At 54.5% G+C, this 19927-nt stretch overlaps 1 protein-coding gene across 2 annotated transcripts; it reads right to left on the bottom strand.

The window, feature by feature from the left end:
* Positions 1-581: 581 nt before the first annotated feature.
* On the bottom strand, positions 582-19275 carry Plxnb1 (plexin B1). Of its 2 annotated transcripts, none has more exons than XM_035444584.1 (36): positions 18163-19275; positions 17279-17461; positions 16772-16900; positions 16546-16646; positions 16137-16269; positions 15715-15871; positions 15345-15453; positions 15156-15264; positions 14086-14748; positions 13785-13907; positions 13464-13586; positions 13011-13104; positions 12753-12925; positions 12438-12589; positions 11204-11309; positions 10886-11022; positions 10495-10671; positions 10171-10306; positions 9736-10002; positions 8962-9138; positions 8737-8885; positions 7749-7849; positions 7445-7662; positions 7153-7331; positions 6990-7056; positions 6683-6829; positions 5911-6079; positions 5523-5626; positions 5358-5442; positions 4972-5144; positions 4706-4866; positions 4467-4614; positions 3593-3657; positions 3416-3491; positions 2333-2407; positions 582-1723 (listed from the first exon to the last, which is right to left on the bottom strand). In XM_035444584.1, the coding sequence occupies exons 1-36, from the start codon at positions 19273-19275 to the stop codon at positions 1619-1621; spliced, it is 6384 nt and encodes a 2127-aa protein (XP_035300475.1). In that variant the 3' UTR covers positions 582-1618. The 2 variants fall into 2 exon arrangements, with proteins under 2 accessions (XP_035300475.1, XP_035300476.1); XM_035444585.1 differs by having other exon boundaries at positions 9736-9978.
* Between the last annotated feature and the right edge of the window lie 652 nt (positions 19276-19927).

Genomic DNA, 19927 nt, shown 5'->3' with positions numbered 1-19927 from the left:
CACTCCCTCTTTGTGTCTGTCTGAAGTCTAGCCAAGACCTCATTCCCCTGTCAGCCCTGTTCCATGGTTAGCCATGGGGGAGGCAGATGAACACTGAGTGAGGATAAAATCTGGACTAAGACAGCTATTATTAGTACTGAGGTTCACACGCTCCCAAATGAGGGCCTGACCGATAACCCCATCTGTGACTGTGGCTCCCCACATCTGGCAGGAATGGGCAAGACAGGATGTTAGAGCTGACATAAATAGCAGCTGTGATTTCCCCTGGAATGAAAACCAGCATGGCTCCTGCTATCTTAAGGACAAGGACTTCAGAGATGAGAAGAAAGGGCTCTTCTTGGAATCGTATCAGCCCACCTCTTCAAACCCTCAGAGAGACCCCAAAGGCGGCTGGATCACTGGTGGTACACAGTAAGAAGGAGCCCTCACCTAGCAAGGCCTAGGGTATTCTCAACCTCCAGCTCTCCTGACCCAGGCGGCCACAGACACCTCAGTACAGTGGTGTTGAAGCTCACCTGCAGCTTCAAATAGGAAAATACCATGTAAGGGGCCACTACACAGGCAGGTGGTTGGCTGTGAGCCCCGACTTAAGGTACCTCGACAGGGACATCAATATGGAAATCAAGTCTAGAGACAGGGCCATGGACAAGGACCCTTGAGACCCACAGTGCCTGCAGTCACCTTTAATAAAGGCACGCTTTCCCAATTCCTTTCAAAATGTATGGAACATGAATGAAATTTAGCACAGCCTGCAACCACGGTGGACCCCTTGAAGATGGAGAACCTGTCCTCCCCCTCAGGCCCTACATCTCCTTGAGCCCTATAGTACTTAAAATTCTCCTTTCCAGGGAGCCGACCCCACCTAAGAGCCAGGGAGAAACTGCTGCTTGCAGTGTAGGGCCTTTCAGAGAGGTCAGGAGACCCTTCGGTGTGACTGTGCCCATGTCCCCCAACAGCTGCCAGTTAGCAGAAGGGCCAGTGTGTCCATCTGTCAGACTCCACACCATGTGTTACCCTTTAATGAAGAGCTGCATCATCCCTGGGCCTTCCCCACCAGCCACCTGAAGACAGGGTGGGCCCGAGGCACCGTGCTTGCTGAGGCAGCAGCAGCCCAGAAAGACATTTTTTTTTTTTCTTCTCTCTCTCTTAGGCCTTGAAATTGGCAACAGGGAACAAGGACAGAGGAAGCTAAACTGAGGTCAAGGAGGATGGATGGAGAGGACAGGAAGTGGGAGGGCTCTCTTCCTTCCTCTGTGATTCCTGGTGGGATATAGGCCAGTGCTCAACAACAGTAGTCTCCCCAGGGGCCCAGAGGCCTTACCAGACATTCTCTGGAAACCCTAAGTCCCCAGCTCCCTGCAGGCTGGCGTCACCCAGGAAGTATGTTACAGAGTTACCAGGCTTGGGGCAGGCCTGGCACTACCGCCTGAGCCACTAGTTCCCAGGCCTACAAGGTGGGCCCAACGGGGCTGTGGCTGAAGCCAGTGGGAGGCTGGGAGCCACCTTTCATTAAACTCTGCTTGTCAGTCACTACAGGCATCTACGAAGGTGGCCTCTCCCTTGAGATTCCAGGGCTGCCCAGGAGGTGCTGAGACAATAGGCCAGGACTCCCTGGTCCCTATAGATCTGTGACCTTGTTTTCCACAGCAGCAGCAATCTGCTGGAGCCGGTAGCCCAGCTGCATCTTCTGGGCAGTGCCATCCTCCTCCAAGGCAGTGATGATCTGAAAGGCAGAGCAACAGAATCAGATGCGATGTCTCTGGATCCCACAGTCACTGCAGGGGTAAGCATGAGAAATCCAGTGAATCACATCACATACTGTCAGGGTGAAAACAGAACAGAAGCATCAAGGGTTGCTTTTCTAGGGTTTTTTATTGTTAGGACAGGGTCTCAGTATGGCCTTACACAAACTTCCTGCCTCTCCTGTGCTGAGAATGTAGTCATACACCACCACACCGTGATGTTAAAGAACAGGCAGTTACGTAATAAGTAAAAGTATGTCATTCCCTAACATTCTCTTCTTGCCCAGCTCATTTCAGGTAGAAGCCAGCCTTACACATACACTGGCCTTCTCACAAGGTCTGCCAAAGCCATCCCCACTGCCTTGCCTGCTCCTGGCATCTCCTGATTCTATGCGCTAAGACCCGGAGCATCCAGTATGGGAGGCTGAAGGACGTTGTGGGTCACTTGACTCTTTACCAGACCACTAGGCTGGGGCCATGATACAGGTTCCTGTACTCTGAACAGTGACAGGGCCATCCCTGCTGCCACATGAATGTGATGATTCTACTAGGCACTCCTAGAATGACTAACAGGTCCAGGGTGTGCTCACCTGGTCATAGTATTTGTTGATATACTTGTAGAGTTCGTGCAGAGCCACTCGCGCCCCAAGGTCACCAGAGTAGTTCTAGGGAAGAGGACAAATACAGGGTGAGAGAAATGAGAAGGAAGTGTGGGGGAGGGGCAGGATCCCAGAGAAGGGGACCTGAAAAAGAATGGGTCCTGGGGCTGGAGAGATGGCTCAGAGGTTAAGAGCACTGACTGCTCTTCCAGAGGTCCTGAGCTCAATTCCCAGCAACCACATGGTGGCTCACAACCATCCGTTATGAGATCTGGTGCCCTCTTCTGGTGTGCAGATAGACATGGAAGCAGAATATTATATGCATAATAAATAAAATCTTAAAAAAAAAAGGGGGTCCTGTGGTGGGAAGCAGGATCTCCATAGGGCAGGGACCCAAGGCAAAGTGTGACTGCAGCTCAGGACAGGCTAAGTCAAAGACCCCATGGAGGAAGAGAGTTTCCACTGGAGCCCTGCCAGCCTCTCCAGGCAGAACTGTAGATAGACTGGCTGGGAATGCAGCGTAACTTTGCTCTGATCTTACTCAAATGTTTCCTCACGGGGACATCAGACCCTCGCCCTCCTTCTCTGGACAGAATTGCTGATTCACTCTAAGTAACTCATGGAGCTCTCAGGGGGGATCAAATGTAGAAGTACACCCCCATGAAGGGCTTGACACAGCTGCTGTTGGCGATGTGGGTATCCTTGTAACTACTTGAGGAACACTGTCCATCGTTCCTAAAGTTCTCCTGTGTGCTGACAGTGCCATGAGCAACAGAACAGTGACAGTACGGGCAGGTAGACTGAAAAGGTCCAGAGCTGAATCCCATCCATTCAACAGACCCTACCTAACAAGGGCTTCAACAACACAAGCACCTGGCTAGATCAGATTAGATGACAGCTATCAAAACGAGACCCTGCTCACTCAGAGATGCTAGGAGGGCTGGCCTTTTTGAATACCATTGACATTGGAACACTCCTCCTGTATGGTGACAGTGTGTTCTCTCCCAGCCAGATCATAGGTATAGAGGTGACAGGGGCTTCTCTACAATTGAGACATTTGAAGGGGAGCCTTACCCGGGACAGCTCTGCTAGGACTGAGTTCATCTCTTGGTCACTGGCCGGGACGGTCTGTCTGATGTCTGCATAGTACCTGCCAGGGACAACAGATGCTACAATAAAGCCCACTTCCTTGTCCCATCAGGACCCACCTAGGGCCTCAACTGCATGCACACCCCCACGCCTCCCCAGTACCTTTCTACCATCTGTTTGTAACGGGGAATATCTCGAGCATACAGCAGCTTGTTGATGGGAGAGTCCTGGATACCAACAGAGAAGGAAAGAAGGGTCAAAGTTCAATAAGGTGATCAGCACCTGGGGTTCCCAGCAACATCACAGTTTTATAACTAAATAACCCACAATCCAGGACGCTCCCAGAAAACCAGGATTGTTGGTCACCGAAGCCTACTTCTTTGGGGTTTTTTCCTACATTGTGTGTGTATGGAAGTCAAGGGACAACTTGCAGGAGTTGGTTCTCTTCTTCCACCATATGGGCCCAAGAGATTGAACTCAGGGCCTCAGGCTTGGCAGTGGGTTCCATTATACCATTAAGGCCCTGGCCACTGGGAGCCCCATGTCAGAAGACTCTGGGCTCTGACTCCTGGGACATCTTCCTAGATGCTTCCTGTCACACCACTGACAAAAGACACCTCCAACACCCCAAGAAACCAAATCCGCCAGGCATCCATGACACCACTGGTGACACCTTGCAATTCCTCAGACTCATCCACAAGTGTGAGCTCATCATAGCCTGGGAGACTTCGCCTCACTCTTCAATACCCCACACCTGTATCTTTGCTGGCTTGAGCTGGCCACTGCTGGACCACAGGTTAGTGCAATGTGGACTCCCAAGCTCCAACCCGCCTGCAGGCAACTGCGACACTTCTCCTTGTTCCCAAGCCTACTGTGGCTACCTACCCACTTGCCCTAATGGTGAGCCCTCATCAAGTGGCACTGGTTACATAGGACTATGCAGTCATAGACTGTCACCACACTCCACTTTCCACACCCACACAGGCTACCTGGGTGACCCCATCCTCCCTTGTCATATCCCTCCCAGCCTGCTCACCCTGCCCAGTTTGTGGTCGGCCAGGGTGCAGGCATCCATGAAGGTCTGTGCAATGACGAGGAGCACTGCATCCATGTTGTCGGATGTCTGCACATCAAACACGAACTGTGGGTTTTTGATGATGTTGATCCAGAACCTCAGTGGCAGACTGCAGATTGGGGAGAAGGGGCCAGTAACTATGCTGGGAGGGAGGCAGGGGCCACACCCCCCCATACGTCCTGAGCCTGCTCCTCCCACACCTGTTGGTCTTCCAGATATGGATGGTGTCCTGATCGGAGATGCCATGCTGCTGAGCCTGTTCATCCAGCAAGTCAAAGAAGTACTTCACAGCCAGCGGCACGGGGCGGCTGGTGCCGAGAATCACCTGGAACAGGTCATCCACAAACTTCTGCAGTGTGCCCTGTGGGAAGAAAAGGAAGGAGACGGTAGCAGCAGCCACCTGTACAAGCCCCACACTGCCCCCACGTCCCCTGGGTAGCCCTTTTTTCTAAGAGCTCAGCCCCACCTTCATTGACAGCAGTCGCGTCAGGTAGATCTCAGGGATGGCCTTGGCTCGCTCACGCTCCCCACCCCGAAGGCTGCCCCTCCGTGGCCTGGGAGGCTCTGGCTCCTCGCTTGGCTTTACCAGGTGCCAGGGCCGGATGCCCCCCTCATCTACGTCCTCTAGCATTGGGGTCCCTGTGCCAAGATGTAAGAGTTTGGGTGCCCTCCATATGGTGTTGCCACCTCTCAGGAATCCAAGTCCAGTGAACTCCCCAGGAGTGGGAACACCTGGCTGAGGCTCCTCTGAGGAGGCACCAGGCTGCCCTCAGCCCGAAAGACCTTCCCTGCTACCCATGACTGGGCAACATACATGCAGAAAACCACAACAAGGAGGAGGTAGGTACTCACGTTCTCCAGGGACGTAATCCTGGTTTTCCCTAAGAACGTGCTTTGTAAGGCAGGGGACTAGGGCCACCGTTGCTCCATCTGGGACCTGCTAACCACAGCTGGTGATCCTCTAGTCAGTCTTAGTCCACCCTAGTCCATCCAGCCTCCAGCTCCCATCCCCCCCACCTTGTAATGCTGCAGGGTGTTGAGACGTCTCCACAGACCCTGAACCTCAGAAGTGACATCTTCATCAGAAAGAATGAGGTGCCCGGCCACTCCAGACCGCCATTCTGCAAGGACAAGAGAGGACTTGGTTGGAGGATTCTCTTCTTGCCATGCAGCTCATCTCATCCTAGATGGAGACATGGCCCCTCTACCTGGGGGTAGCGTCACCCATCCTCTCCAAAGAGCTAGAGAAGAACCCTCTCCCAGTGAAAGCCCATCTAATAAAGTTCCTGAGCCAGCTTTTGTAGCTACTCCCAACATCCCACCTGGCCCCTTAGGACCAATCTTGGGCCAACTCAGGCCCAGCACTATCTCAGAGTCCTCAAGCCACCCTGCTCCCAACCCTCACCAACATCCAAGGTTCGAGAGTCTGGCCGTTGGGCAAGAGGCACTCCCTTATAAAGCTGGTCCAGCATCTTCTCCTTGGCCTGGGAGATGGTGTCACAGTCCAAGACTTTCACAGCTATACCCTGGGCCTCTCCTGCACCAGGCCCCACAGCCAGAAGAGCATTCAAGGTCTACAAAAGAATGCGAGTGATTTCAGGATTGGTTCTACATGCAGGATGACCAAGATGCAGGTCAAGGACAGGAACAACCCATGAAACGGCTGCAGCCTGAGCCCAGCCCAGTACCAAGCAGCTGTAACTCTTCACCTGTCTGCCTCCACCCTTTATGCAAATGCTTATGGGGTGAATGGGAGAACCCCCATGTGAGCACATAACCCCCCTTCATGTCTGAGGCAGTCTGCATGAGCAGACTCCCTCTGCAGCCTGATTAGGGAAACTGTTTAGAGGAGACTAAGCTAGGACCTCTAAAGGAACCCTTGTGTGTGACAGAGAAGCTCCAGGCAGGCCTGCCTTCCAAGTGGCTACTGGCTTGGGAGACCAAACTCCATCCCTGGTGAGATGGCAAGAAAGATACTCCGACTCAGCCCAGATCTCTGCTTCCCTCCTAAGTCAGGGACCCTCTGTGGCTCTAGCTCAGTGTTGGAAGCATGCTTGCAGGCACGTGGGAGGCCATGCATTCCCCCCACAATAGATGAACGGCCTCGCCAGCAGGTACCCAGGGGCCAGATAAGCTCTATATCGGGGCATAGACACCTGCCCAGAGCACACCCTCACCAGGGGACGGTACTCCACATCCTCTCTGAGCAGGCGGTTGTCATTCAGGGTGTATTTGGCTTTGCCAGTCACACTGTCCACGGGCCCCTTGTCCACTTGATGCTTAATCCCTCGGAAGAGCATGTACAGAGGCTCTCCTACAGAGTCCTGTGAAAGTGTGGGCAGTCAGGTCCTCTGGCAAAAGGCAAAAGTACACAGGGCATGATGGGTGAAGTCTTGCCTGGGGCATCAGTGGGCAAGCAATACGGAGACTCAGTGCTCTAAAGGGCCTGACCCTCCCATGAAGAGCTGTCAGCCCCTCCCTCACCCTCACAAAGGTGTACAGGCAGATGGACATCCAGTTGGTGAGCAGCTTCTCCACCACAGTCTCTGTCCTGGGATGGCAGCAAAGGGAAGGCCAGGTCAGCAGGGGGCTACAGGGCTCGATTCCACAGCTCCACTCCTGGCTCCGGCCGTCCTACACCACATACCTGCGCAGCATAAGCTTGGGGTTCTTGGCCACATACTGGGCCACCAGGTCACTAAGTAGCGTACGGAGGATGTCAGTGAAGTATTCGAGCTTCCCATGAAGCGCCACAGTGAGCAGAGATGCCACATAGGCACGGTCCCGAGCAGAGAAGGTGCGCTGACTCTCCAGTGTGTGGATGAACTGAGGTCAGGGAGAGAGTCAGGGCGCGGGGTGGGTTTAGACACGGATGGAGGAAGACCAGGCCCGTCCAGGCACGAGTAAGAAGGGATGGGGAAGCCTGGCTGGGAGTGCACCTTGGTAAGGAAGAGCTTGCTGTTAAGCAGGTTGGAGAGCTGCCCCAGGCCCTGTTCCACAGTGGGTCGCCTGCTGTCAGGCACGCCGAGGTCCCTGTGCAAGGGCGACTCCCGGTACCCAGGGAAGAAGACCCTCTCTGCATACACCTTGTAGTCAAGGAAGGGAATGCCACTGCCAAGGAGGTCGCTGGTGAGGTCAGTCATCTCAGTCATGAGGTCTGTTGAGCAGAGGAATGTGAGTGGATCCCATGTGACCACAGCAGCCTTGGCTAGAGCCTGGCAGCAACTCCACCCCCAGTCTCACCTGTAAACTCCTTCTTACAACGATCCCGAACACTGCTCTCCAGATTCTCCAACTGGATCTGCACTTTCTTATAGTCCCTCAGGGCCTGCTTGCTCTTCCTCCTACTCAGCACGAGGGCAGAGGGGAAAGACCAGCCCTTGCTAGGCTGGACTTGGCTCAGGCATGCTTAACTCCAGGCCAAGCCCAGTCTAACCTGACCCAAAACAATCCCTGTCCCATTCCTATCAAAGCACATCTACCCTGCACTCCTGCCCCCAGCAAACTCCGACTATGCCATAGAGGGCCCATGAGTTACTTTTATAAACACAGGTTACAACTCAGCGATAATCAATGGTTTACATATTGTTCACGGCTGTTCTTAGGCCATGTTAGTGTTATGGGAGACCACTATTCCCAGAGATCTGACTCGGTGGTTAAAAGTACTGGCTGCTCTTCTAGAGGACTCGGGTTAAATTCCCAGCATCCACATGGCAGCTCACAACTGTCTATAACTCCAGTTTCAGGGGTTCTGACACCCTCACAAAGATACACATGCAGGCAAAACACCAATGCCCATAAAATAAAAATAATTTTTTGGTTTTTGAGACAGGGTTCTCTGTAGCTTTGGAGGCTATCCTGGAACTCGACCTATAGACTAGGCTGGCCTCTAACTCAGAAATCCGTCTGCCTCTGCCTCCCAAGTGCTGGGATTAAAGGTGTGCATTACTACCACGGCCAGGCAAAAATAAGTAAATCTTAAAAAAAAAAAAAAAAAGCCAGGCCGGGCAGTGGTGGCACTCACCTTTAATCCCAGCACCCAGGAGATAAAGGCAGGTAAATTTCTGTGAGTTTGAGGCCAGCCTGGTCTACAGAGCAAGTTCCAGGACAGCCAGGGAAACACAAAGAAATCCTGTCTCGAAAAACCAAAAAATATGGCAGAGCCATGCTCTAATCTGCACCTTCTCTGTCCAGCCACATCTCCCTGTGTGCCATAATTGGCCACACTCACCTGTATATGAGAACAATGATGATGACACCCAGGGCCAGGAGAGATGTGCCCACTCCCAAGCCCACCTGGGCTGCCACAGGAAAAGCCACAGGGCTCTCGCCATCATACTGTACATGACCCAAGGAGAAGTGTAGGTTCCCCATTTGCACCTGTGTGGGAAGCTACCTGTGAGTCAGGGCCCCAGACATCATGATGCCCAACCCTGCCCAGGTCCTGCCCACTGACCGTGAACTCAGGCAAAGCATCCGGTGCCTCCTGCAGGGCACGGTGCCGTGGCAGGGGCTGCTCTACAGGGGGCTCACAGTACAGGTGGTGTCGGGTCAGTGTCTTCACCACGCAGGGACCATCTCCTACCATGGCCACCACCTCCTCCTTAGACATGGCAAGGTCCAGATTCTCGCCCTGGAACAGTGGGTCCCTGATCTGTTAGAACACTTGCCACCCAGAGCCTATCTTCCCAAATGGCTAGGGATGGTCTGGAGACCACCCTTTAGCCCCGTTTCCCTTGCAGGCAGCGCCCATGGTCAGCTGTCCTTTAGACTCTCACCTTAACCTCTGTGCGTCCCACCTTTCTTCCACAGCTGAAACCCTGGAAAGCCTGCAACAATTCCCCACACGCTGGGCAGTTAACTCAGTTACCCTTGGCTCGGTGACGACAGATTACCTGAGTCTGGCCTGTCCAAGTGCCCACACCCTACTCACCATGTGTGTCACACAAACATCTAGTGTCACCAGTGTAAGCCCAGTTGCCAAATGAGGATCAGCCAGTTATTGAATGTGCACCACACTACCCAACTACTGATTACGCCAAACCATTTACTTAACCAAACAGATAGCCTCATGGAATACAGGGACCCAGGCCACTAATCAAATCCCTGCCATGACCCAGGCTGGTACCTATGCTGTACCAACTCCCTTCAGGACCTGCTCCTTCAATCCTGACCGCTGCAGCATACATACTACTGTTTTCCTATAAAAGAGCCCAAGCAGGTACATTACCTCCACAGAGAACACACTCCCTGGCTTGTGCCGGAATGGTGTGGTGGGATCCTCGGGGTTGAGAGAATGCAAAGTGGGGTCAGCCTCATAGGAGAAGGGTATGGGGCTCAGTGTAGCAAAGTCAAACACCACGTTGTCCAGGATGAACTCTACCTGGACCCAAGGGTCCTCTGGTGGGCCCCGGAGAGCAGGTGTGCGGCACATGATAAGATGTGAGGAGTTCACAAGACATGGCTCCTCAATCTGCAGAGGAAGATGAGAGCAGATCTACGGAGGTGCCACGGCAAAGGCGAAAAACATCATCTTTGGTACCAACTCCCCCATGGCTGCCCACAGGCTGTGGTACAGGGGAGGGAAAGAGAGGGCCAGCATGTTGTCACACAAAGCAGGGGAGGCCCATGGAAATGCTATGTGACGATGCTCAGACCGACATACTTTCTCAGGGACCCCATGAGGCCTCTGTCCAAGCCCCTGGCCAGGCTGTAGCGTTCTTGGGACCACAGTCACTCGGATTCTTGGCATCTGTACCACATCCAGATTCTGGCCACGGACCCATATCTCACGTCCTCCACTGAAACACAGCCGGGGAGCCACTCATGACTTAGACGAACCAGGACCTGAAGCATAGGCCAGTTCTAGCCAGCTCAGTCCCAAACCCAAACTCCATGACCCCTTCTGTCAACAATAAGGAGTTCACAGCCACCATCCTTGAACCCCAGCTCCCCCACCGTGAGAATTACACACACAATTTGGCCCCACCTGAAGAAGCTCTTGGTGGGGCCCACAGAGGTGATGTTGGGGTCCAGTGTATATTTGAATTGACCATGCTGCAGTCTCCGCTCTGTGTTCCCAAACCAGACAGCCACTGGAAGCACAGCAGGCATGGGGTATGGGCTGGTCTCACAGCACAGCTGCTCAGACTGCTGCTCCAGTAGCCTGGGGTGGTGGTAGAAGATAAGGTCAGCTCAAATCTTAGCTCACTTTGCTCCCTCACCAACTGCAGTCTCCATCATGCACCCTGAAGTTGTACTTTTCCCACCGCCCTGGCTTTTGTGGGGATGCCAGAACTTTCTCACGCAGCAGACTTGACCCACCACCCCATCACCTTCCCGGAACGCATGGATTCTACAGAACAAGGAACAACCCTTACAAGTGGCAGGGCTGGTCACCAACCACCACCCGGACGTCCTCTAGCCGCCCAGTCAGAAGCTTAGAACCATGAAGGGTAAGGCGGGTGCCTCCGGCTCTGGGGCCGCGGTCTGGGAAGATGGAGTGTACTTTTGGATCCTGTGAGAGGAGGAAGGGGAGAGACAATGTCAGGTCAGAATCAGAGGCCAGGGGCACCTCAAACAAACTAGGCAGTCTCAGGGTGGGGTGTGCTACGAAGGCAAAACCAAATGGGCTGAGACACCCACAGAGGGAGAGGACTGCTGACAGCTGGGAGGGGAGGAACTTAGCCATCAGGCACCTGGTAGGCAAAGTTGAACTCTGAGACACTGTGTCCTCTTCCAGGTACCTCCACCGCCACAGCGCCAGTCACTTCCTCCCCGGTGGTCCCAGTGATGCACACGAGACTGAGGGCACAAGACAGGCAAGGGATAGCAGGCTACACAGATGTCCCTCAAAGTGACCTGGCAGATCCTCTTCCTACCACTGCCAGGTCGTCTGCTGTGCCCATCCCCCATAAGATGGGTCATCATCCCCTCAGGCTTTGGAGGGAACTCCCTACGGCACACTAGCAAGCCTCAGCATCAGAGAAGTCATATTCCTGGTTCAGTCACTAAGGTAAAAACCTCCAACAAGGAGGAGTGTCTCTCTCTGATGTGACAAGTGTTCACAAAGGAGCTATGGAGAGCTGATTGTGTGTGTGTGGGGGGGCGCTGAGTGAACGATAGGGCTCACCAGCCACCCCCAAGCTCCCCACCATCACTGAGTGGCCAGCAACCTCTTGCAAAGTGATGGAAACTTGATCTGATTTTGAATAAATAGTCCCTGAAAGCCTCTAGTCAGGACTGGAGGCAGATGTGAGCCGTCGAAGAACGCTGGTTCTTGGCCAGAAAACAGAAGCCTAGGGCACATGAACTCCCAGAATGTTAAGCGTACAGTGGCTAACATTGTCACAGTCACCACAAACACCAGCAAAACATCTGGAGGGAAAGTGCAAGCTCCTGTAAAGTGACCCGTTGTTTAAAATATAAACTGTGGGAATCTCCAACAGTTCTTCTGTGGGTGCAGTAGAGAGGTCACCCTGATATTTTGCCAAGTTTGGGCCTGCTGCTCATGGGCAGCTCCTGGAGAACGTTCCATATTCCCAGGCACTCTGGAGGTATGCCACGGGAACCCTCCCGAGAACCCGGCTAGGGTAGGTCTTGGAGAAGTGCTAGGGAGAAGGCTGCTCAGGAATCTGCTACAGCGATATCCAAGGCCACTAAGAAAGCCAAGAAGTACATCTAAGCAGAGCCATCAGCAAGCTCCAGGCAGTGACTTTGCCCAGCAGACTAGAATCCCAAGCAGCTCAGACCAGGGACCTGCAGAAGTATGCATAGGAAGTCAGAGCTTCAGGCCTCCGTGATAACCCAGCACTAAGACACAGACACCATAATTAAAGACAGGAGAAAGGAAAGCAGACAGAGGAAGGGGGCCCTGGGTAGGAAGCCATCTAGCCACACAGTGCCCTCCCGTGTTGGGCCCAAACAGCTCACCTACTGGAGACCTCGTATTCCCCAGCATCAACAGCACAGGGCACACCAGCCACTCTGACCATACCCAGCACATCCTGTACATGCTGGCCCAGGTTAGAGCCCCTGATGGTGACACGGGTGCCTCCGTCTATAGGTCCAGTCAGTGGCTCCACCTATTCCAGGACAAGGAACACTCACTTCTACGTCCCTGCCAACCTCCACGGTCTGAGGCGGCCCCAGCCTCCTATTTTGAGTCCTGTGCATCCATGGCACAGACAACCTCCCTCCAAGGCCAGCAGTGAGTAAGGAAAGGGACACACCAGTGTCCCAACATACCGAGTGAATGAGAGGTGCAGGGCACTGAGTGGCCACAGTCTCAGCCTCATGACAGGCTTCCCGGGCCACACAACGAGGGTGCTCCCCCTCACACCACACACAGCCGTACTGGGGCAGGGCAGTCTGGCAGCGGCTACAGTCCCCATGTCCCACGGAGCAGTCATACAGCACCACTAAACAGCAGGAGTCCAATGTGATGGGGGAGCCTAGCAGAGCCCTGATGCCGCCAGCCTGCCCTGTGGTCCCCAGGCAGCTTACCATACAGCCCATCAGCACTGTCCACACGCAGGCCACCTGCCCAACGCAGGAACAGCCCCACCTGGAGTTCCGGCTGCAAAGCCTGATAGCTGAACTGGAGAAATGGTAGTGAAGTCAGAGCCTAGAGTTTGGGCCAGGCCTGGGGAGGGTGTGGCTTAGGAAAGGGCCAAAATGACTAGTTATGGGAGTAGTGTTGGAGGTCAGAATTGGAATTCAGGGATCCCAGGGTGAAAGGGCAGGGGATCAGCAATGGAACTAGAATGTAGAACCCCTTGGGATATCTTCAACTTAGAGGTCAGACTGGGACACGGGGACCCCATGAGGCACATGGCACAGGTGGGGTACCCATCTGTTTTCCAGCTTGGGCTGTGACAAGCACAACACCACCAGCTGAGGTTAGCAGCCAGCCTGTGGCCAGTGCTTCCATGTCTACCCAGGCTCCTGTGTCCGCACCTGGTGTTGCTGGCACTTGACATGACACCAGGTGTCTGGAGGTGGCTCACACTCGACCTGGGCCTCAACTGCAACCTCCAGGCCCTCCAGCTCCATCACACATTCACTGTTCCTTGGGCCATCCTGGGGGCAGAGCACGTGTTGTTCAGGTTGCTCTAGAAGCTAGCCCCTGCAGGCTGCAGGCAGGCCCTGCCCTGGTACAGCCCAAGCTGGGAGGGAAAGGTGGGGCTGGTGATGCGCTCCTGTTTTATAAGGCTTGGGTAGAGTTGCTCAGTAGCCAAGAAGTCTGAAGGGAATGAAGTTAGCTGGACAGGCACCCACCTGGAAGAGCCGCAGGTTCCTGCCTCGAAGCTGGATCTCTCGCTCCACATGGACTGGTATCAGCAAGGAGCCTTGAACATTCTCCACACAGGGGCAGGAGCTCACCCTCTGGCTCATCTCTCCCTGTAGGCACCAATAGTGAGGCAGTCTGTGGCTCCCACCCTGCCCACCTCAGTATTCTACCTCACTTGACTCCAGTGGCAGCCCTGTCCCCACCCTCACAAAGCAGAATCACAGGGAGCACAAACGGCTGCATCTTGCCATCCCCTCCCTGAGGCCTCCTTCCTGGGCTGGACCTCACCAGCTCCCAGAGCCCGGGGGTGTCGTACTGGTAGTCGAGGCTGGACAGGAGGATGAGGGGGGCAGGAGAGCCCTCGTGCTCTGCTGAGTCTCCATCACCTGAGAGGAGTGTGGAAGTGGAGAAGGCAGGCGTGTCAACCCCCATCCACTCATCCGCCTCGGGCAGCTCGCCGCCTTCTTTCACGAGCCAATCCAGAACAGGCTTCATGGAGCCAGTGGCCCCTGGGAAAGTGGTGGCAGGAGCAGTGCCAGGGGGATGGTCCAGAGCCCCTGTGGAAGGCAGGGCCTCAGGGCCAGGCTCTGCAGGGGACACTGTAGCTGCATCTGAGGGGAATGGGTAGGAGGCCAAGAGGTCCTCAGGTGTGGTCATTGGTTCCAAGTGAGCAGGGGTAGGGACAGTGGTTCCAGGTGTGGTAGGGAGGGGCTTCTCATAGAGAGGTAAGTCTGTGGAGGTAGGGGAAAGTATGGGGCCAGGACCTGCCCATGGGCCCCAGAGGCTGAGCCAGGAAGGCCTGGCCCCAGGTAGGACGTCTGAAACTGTGGAGGGAGCCCGAGGCTCCACTGGGAAGGTGTTGGGAGTAGGGGTGACTGTGGCTTTGGGGACTGTGGGTGGGAATGGAGTGAGTACATCCCTTGCAGGAGGGACTGGGGAGAGGAGTGGGCTCTGAGAGGGAAGGCCAAGACAGACAGGAAGGGCCACTCAGCAGGCAGGTGCAGGAGCAGGCAGGCAAGGGTATGTTAAGAGGGAAGAAGACCGAGGAAAAGAGAAACAAAAAACATCCCATTAATTCTCTAAAGCAGGAACACAGAGGGCAGGCTCCAGGGGGGTCTGTGCCAAGGTAGCAGGCCAAGGCCACACCTCTTGCCCCTCAGCTTAAATGTCCTCTCCCAAAACAGATGGGATGGACAAGTAGCCATTCTCCCGGAGTGTCTGTCACACAAAACAGCTGGAGTACTCAGCACAGAACTTCAAAGGAGGTGGCAGGCACACAGACCCCAGGCCATTAGAAACCTCACCCTGGGGAGCCTTAGCCCCACCCCCAACATGCCTCATTCTGGAGTCCCACTCACCTGTTGGCTCGCCACCATGGGCCCAGCACCACACGAGGCCTTGTGTGTGCACAGGTGCTGCCACACACACCAGTTACACCCCCAGCGGCTGCTCACACAGGCCTGGCACCTGCATGCATATAGTGGTCATGGAATGGAGGTCACAATAAAGGAGCCCAGTGCTGGGGACAGACAAGGTAAGGAACTCACGGTGCAGACGGGAAAAGCTCAGTAACTGCCATGCAGTCATAAAACGAGAGGGAAGTGTTGGCGATCACCACAGCACCAAACCTGAGCTCCACGGTCACGGAGACGTGGTCTGCAGCATGGGGGAGAAAGCCAGAAATGAACAGCGGGAAGGGCATAGGGTCCATATGGGATGAGGCTGACACCCCAAATGGAGACAGGAACTAGGGTCAGAGAACAAAGCCCTCAGGACATATAGCATGGACACTGTGGGGACTCAGAGCACAACCAGGGCTATGTCTGGATTCACCTCTTATCCCAACAAAACCCCTTAGAGCAAAGTGGAAGCAGGATGGGGCTCCCAGGTCCGGGGCTGGCCCCTTCTCTCACCCACCGGCTCCTCTCTGCAGCATCGGAGCCTCACTAGGGTCTGGGGAGGAGCACATCACACCAGAACCAGTCAGCAGAGCAGGACTCTGATGGTCTCCAAAGTAGCAGAAATATGATTCCCCCGGCCAAAGAGACGGCAGGCCTGGCACCGACAAGAAAACCTACCAAGAAAGCCAAGGGCACACTTTGGGATCATTGGCTGGTAGACCAGGAACTCTCCTTTAAGGGGCACCAAGTCCAGGTTGGCATTAGCATCCTGTAGCCCTCACAAACAACCTCTGACCTTGATTGTTACAGAGAAATCCAAGGCCCAAGAGAAGTGGCTGAGGAAGGCCATGTGGCATTTGATGCAATAACTCAAAGATCCAAGGTCTCCATCCATCCCGAGTTCTCCCCGTTGGGGCTCTGCCAACTCCGGTCACTTACCTCCCTCATCTCCTCCCGACTGATATTGGCAGGGCTCACAGCCACCACTCGAAGACAACCCAGTTCCGACTGGAAGCTCCACAGCCACTGCTCTGGGCCCTGGCCCCTGGAACACTCTGACCGGCGACTGCATCTAAGAAGAACCAACATGTTAATTGTGACCCTCAAGCAGTCACCAAGAATTCACAAAGCAAATATATCTCTAGCCCCGAGGCCCTGGCCACAGTCCTCACGTGGGGTTGATACCAGGCTCTTGTGTCTGCTATGGCAGAGAACTGAAGCCCTGAGCAGGGGGATAAAGAGCAGAGGGGGGTCGTCCACAGGTCAGAAATTGAGAGTTGGTGGACAAGGGCCAAGAATCTTGTATGAGGCACAAGCCCAGGTCACGAGTTGGAGCAGGAGCACTAACCTGCCCAGGAGCACGCACCATCCACAGTAAGGGTCCCTGTGGGCAAGGCAAGAGTCACAGTCCAGACGCTGAGCACAAGGGGCCACAGGAACCTTCACAAGCTGTGACAGCAAAGAGGACCTGAGGCTGGCAATCCAAAAACTAGTGGCCCACCCACATATGGGTCCCTGTACCATCCCAGGAACCGCTCCCAGCAGCCATTCCCTGGCCTGTGTCCAGGACTTACGGTAGTCTGGGTCGCTACATACAGATGCTCAAAAGTACCATCAAAGGTAAGGTCTCTGCTCACAGCAGACCCCGGCTGGATGCTCTGTTTAGAGTACGGGGCAACACTTCTTCCAGGGCCCAAGTAGACCTAAGATGAAAGACCACAAAATCTGGCACCGAGCCCAAAGCCACAAACTCAAGACCTTCCACTGCTCAGAACTAGAACAATTTATGAATAAGAGCGTTCTCTTTGGGCAGATGTCGGGGGGGGGGGGGCAGTCTTAAATTCCAGCACCGTGGAGGCAGAGACAGGCAGATTTCTGTGAGTTTGAGAGCAGTTTGTTCTACACTGTGAGTTCCAGGTTATTACAACCAGCCTGTAGGGTGTATGTGTATGTGGGGAGAATTATAGGTAAATACACCCTACCCGGGCAGGAGCAGCATTTTCAGAGCCAGAGCAGGGATGGGAGGCACTTAGTATGTCACATGTCACACATTCAAACCTTAATACTTCCTAAGGACGTACCCTATGCAACTGTCCTTGACTGTCACCCAGGAAAGCAATGGTGTGTCCATCCTCCATGGTGACTGCCACAGCTGTTAGTTGAACCCCTGGCAGCTCCAGAATTGGTGTGGCTTCCAAAGGGACACAGCTGACCATGGGGCTGGGTGTGTGGTCTGAGCCACAAGGAAAGGCATCCGGGGTATCCTACAGGTGGCAAAAAGCATCACTAAGACCCTGCCTGGATAACCTTCCAGGTAAACTTCACCTAGGTCCCAATCTCCGCTTGGCCTCCCTGGCAGTGCTGTCCTGGGCAGGACACTCCTACAGGACCATCCTTAGCTTTACCTCAGTGTGCTTCCGTCCTCCATGTTTCTGGTGGTTCCTTTCCCTTTTCATCTCCATCCTAGCAGTGGTCCCCATTTTCTGCCATCCCTTTCCTGGAAGCTACTTCCTCCAGTTGCTATACTCAGTATCTTTTCCTGAGTCGTCTCCTAAAGCTCGCACAGCTTGGCTCCACAACGCCCAGCCCACTTGCCTGTGCCCTCTGCACCTCACGGACTCAGTGAGCAGTTTCTCCGTCTCTATCCTTCCTAGGCTATAGCCACAGAGTCTTTACCTTTTCTTTTGCTCCAGAACCTAAAACAAGAGGGCTCATTCCAACACTTTATCCATACCCTCGAGCCCAAGCACTCTCTTTGCCGACTTCTACAGTCACTTCTTCAGTGCCCTGACTCAAGCCCGTCCCTCCAACTGCTCCTTACCACCTGGCTCAGCCACTGCAATAAGATAGTCACCTTGCTCAGGCCTAAAAGGAAATACCTAGCACCTGGCATGAGAGCCACTCTTCCCAATCCCTGCTCCTCAGCCTTCCTGGCAGTTGATCAGTGGCAAATGCCTGGACTCACCACTGGCAGCTGCGCACAGTCAGAAAGGACATCGTATGCAATGTCGGCCACCTTGGTCCCATTCTCAGCAAGGCCTTCCCGGGTGTAACAGGCATCTCGAGTATAATTAGCAAGCTGGTCTACCTCATCCAGGGGGAAGGCACAGAGCACAGAGGTTCCATATGCGGATGCCCCAGTTGAAGCCGACAGGGGCCAGTCCACAGTAGGAGGAGCCACTGAGGAGAAAGCTGCAAAGAGCACTTCCCCACGGGCCACCTCTTTGGATGTGGTGACAGCTGCAGCATGGATCCAACCGTAGCGGCCACCCTGGCAGGCCAGGGGCAGCTCCACATACGAGTAGTAATGCTGGTCCTGAAGGCACACTCGGGACACATAGGCACGGAAAGCTCTAGAAGGGGCCTTCAGGTCGCGCCGCAGGAACAGGAAGTAGGCACTGGCCCCACGTACAAAGGCACTCACGAAGTGATGGCTGTACTCAGAGAGGCGGCCCACTGCCAGCTTGGCTGTCTCTTCATAAGAGAAGGCAGCTTGGGGGTCCGGTGGCCGCAGGGCCCGGGTTGTAATGGGAGGAATGCCACCACTTACGCCCTTGCTGGTGTACCCCCGCCCCACAAACAGGAGGGGCTCCCCCAACAATCCCTGGGCAACCAGCCCCACTGTGCTAACTGCAGGGTCATTTGCAGCCACATACTGGGTGTCCCCAGGCCGTTCTGGCCGGAGCAGCAGCTGTCCAATCTGTCCCAGGCTCCGCAGCTCACAGATACCCTGGTGAACACTCCCACACACCACCAGTGCCTCTGGGCTCACCAGAAGCAGCTGGTTAGGGTTGTTAGTAGGCTGGGCGAGGGGACATTCGTCAGGTATCACAGGTGGCAGACAGTCTAGGCTGTCATTCACAGGGCCTGTGGACACCACGGCCTCCAGCTGCAACCCAGGGCTCAGCTGGAACAGGAAGTTGGTGGCCCCTACATAAAGGGTACCTGAGGTGGGGTCCCTTGCCAAATGCTGTAGTTGTGTGCCATTGGCAGTAAAAACAGCTGGTAGAGGGGACTGTAGGGTGAGGATACACCCGGCCCAGAGCATCTGGAGAAGAACTGGGCCGAGGACAGGCATGGTCACCTGGCAGAGAGAAAGGCTGGATGAGGCTCACATGGCCAGGAGGGTACTCAGAAGTCACTGATGGGGGACAGGACTGTGGCACTGCCAAGATGTTCCTCCTAACCTGGGCTACTGAGAGATTCCTAGGCTTCACTAGGCTTAGATGCCCGGGTGATCCCAGGACTGCACACGTACTGAGGCAGAAACAGAAGACATTGCCCTTGGAAAACTCAACACTACTCTCTCAGGAGACCTGTACCTCCTCATATCCCACCCTAGCCCTCACCTGATCTCTCTGTTCCTTCTAGACCCTGCTCTCTGATTCAAATGATGAAGAGGTCTCTGAGGAGGGAAAGGGTCCCTCTATATGGATACTAGATTCCTGGGCAAGAGGAAAAGGGGTGATGAGGTCTTAAAAGACTACCAGCATGTCTTAACAATGCAAGAATTGGACACAGGGATGGGTGTGGTGGCACACTCCTTTGATCCCACCTCTTGGGAGGCAGAGGCAGGTGGATCGGTCGGTTTGAGACCAGCCTGGTTCATACAGAGAGTTCCAGGACAGCCTCATAGAGACCTCGTTTCAATACAACAACAAAATAAATAAATGAAAAAGTAAAGAATTTGGATGCAGGGCCCTTCAGGCCAGGGATCTAAAAGGGCTATG

Source organism: Cricetulus griseus, chromosome 4, assembly GCF_003668045.3.
Source record: "Cricetulus griseus strain 17A/GY chromosome 4, alternate assembly CriGri-PICRH-1.0, whole genome shotgun sequence".
NCBI classification, from domain to species: domain Eukaryota; kingdom Metazoa; phylum Chordata; class Mammalia; order Rodentia; family Cricetidae; genus Cricetulus; species Cricetulus griseus.
The sequence above is the reverse complement of the archived record's forward strand: the minus strand, read 5'-3'. Positions and strand labels throughout refer to the sequence as shown.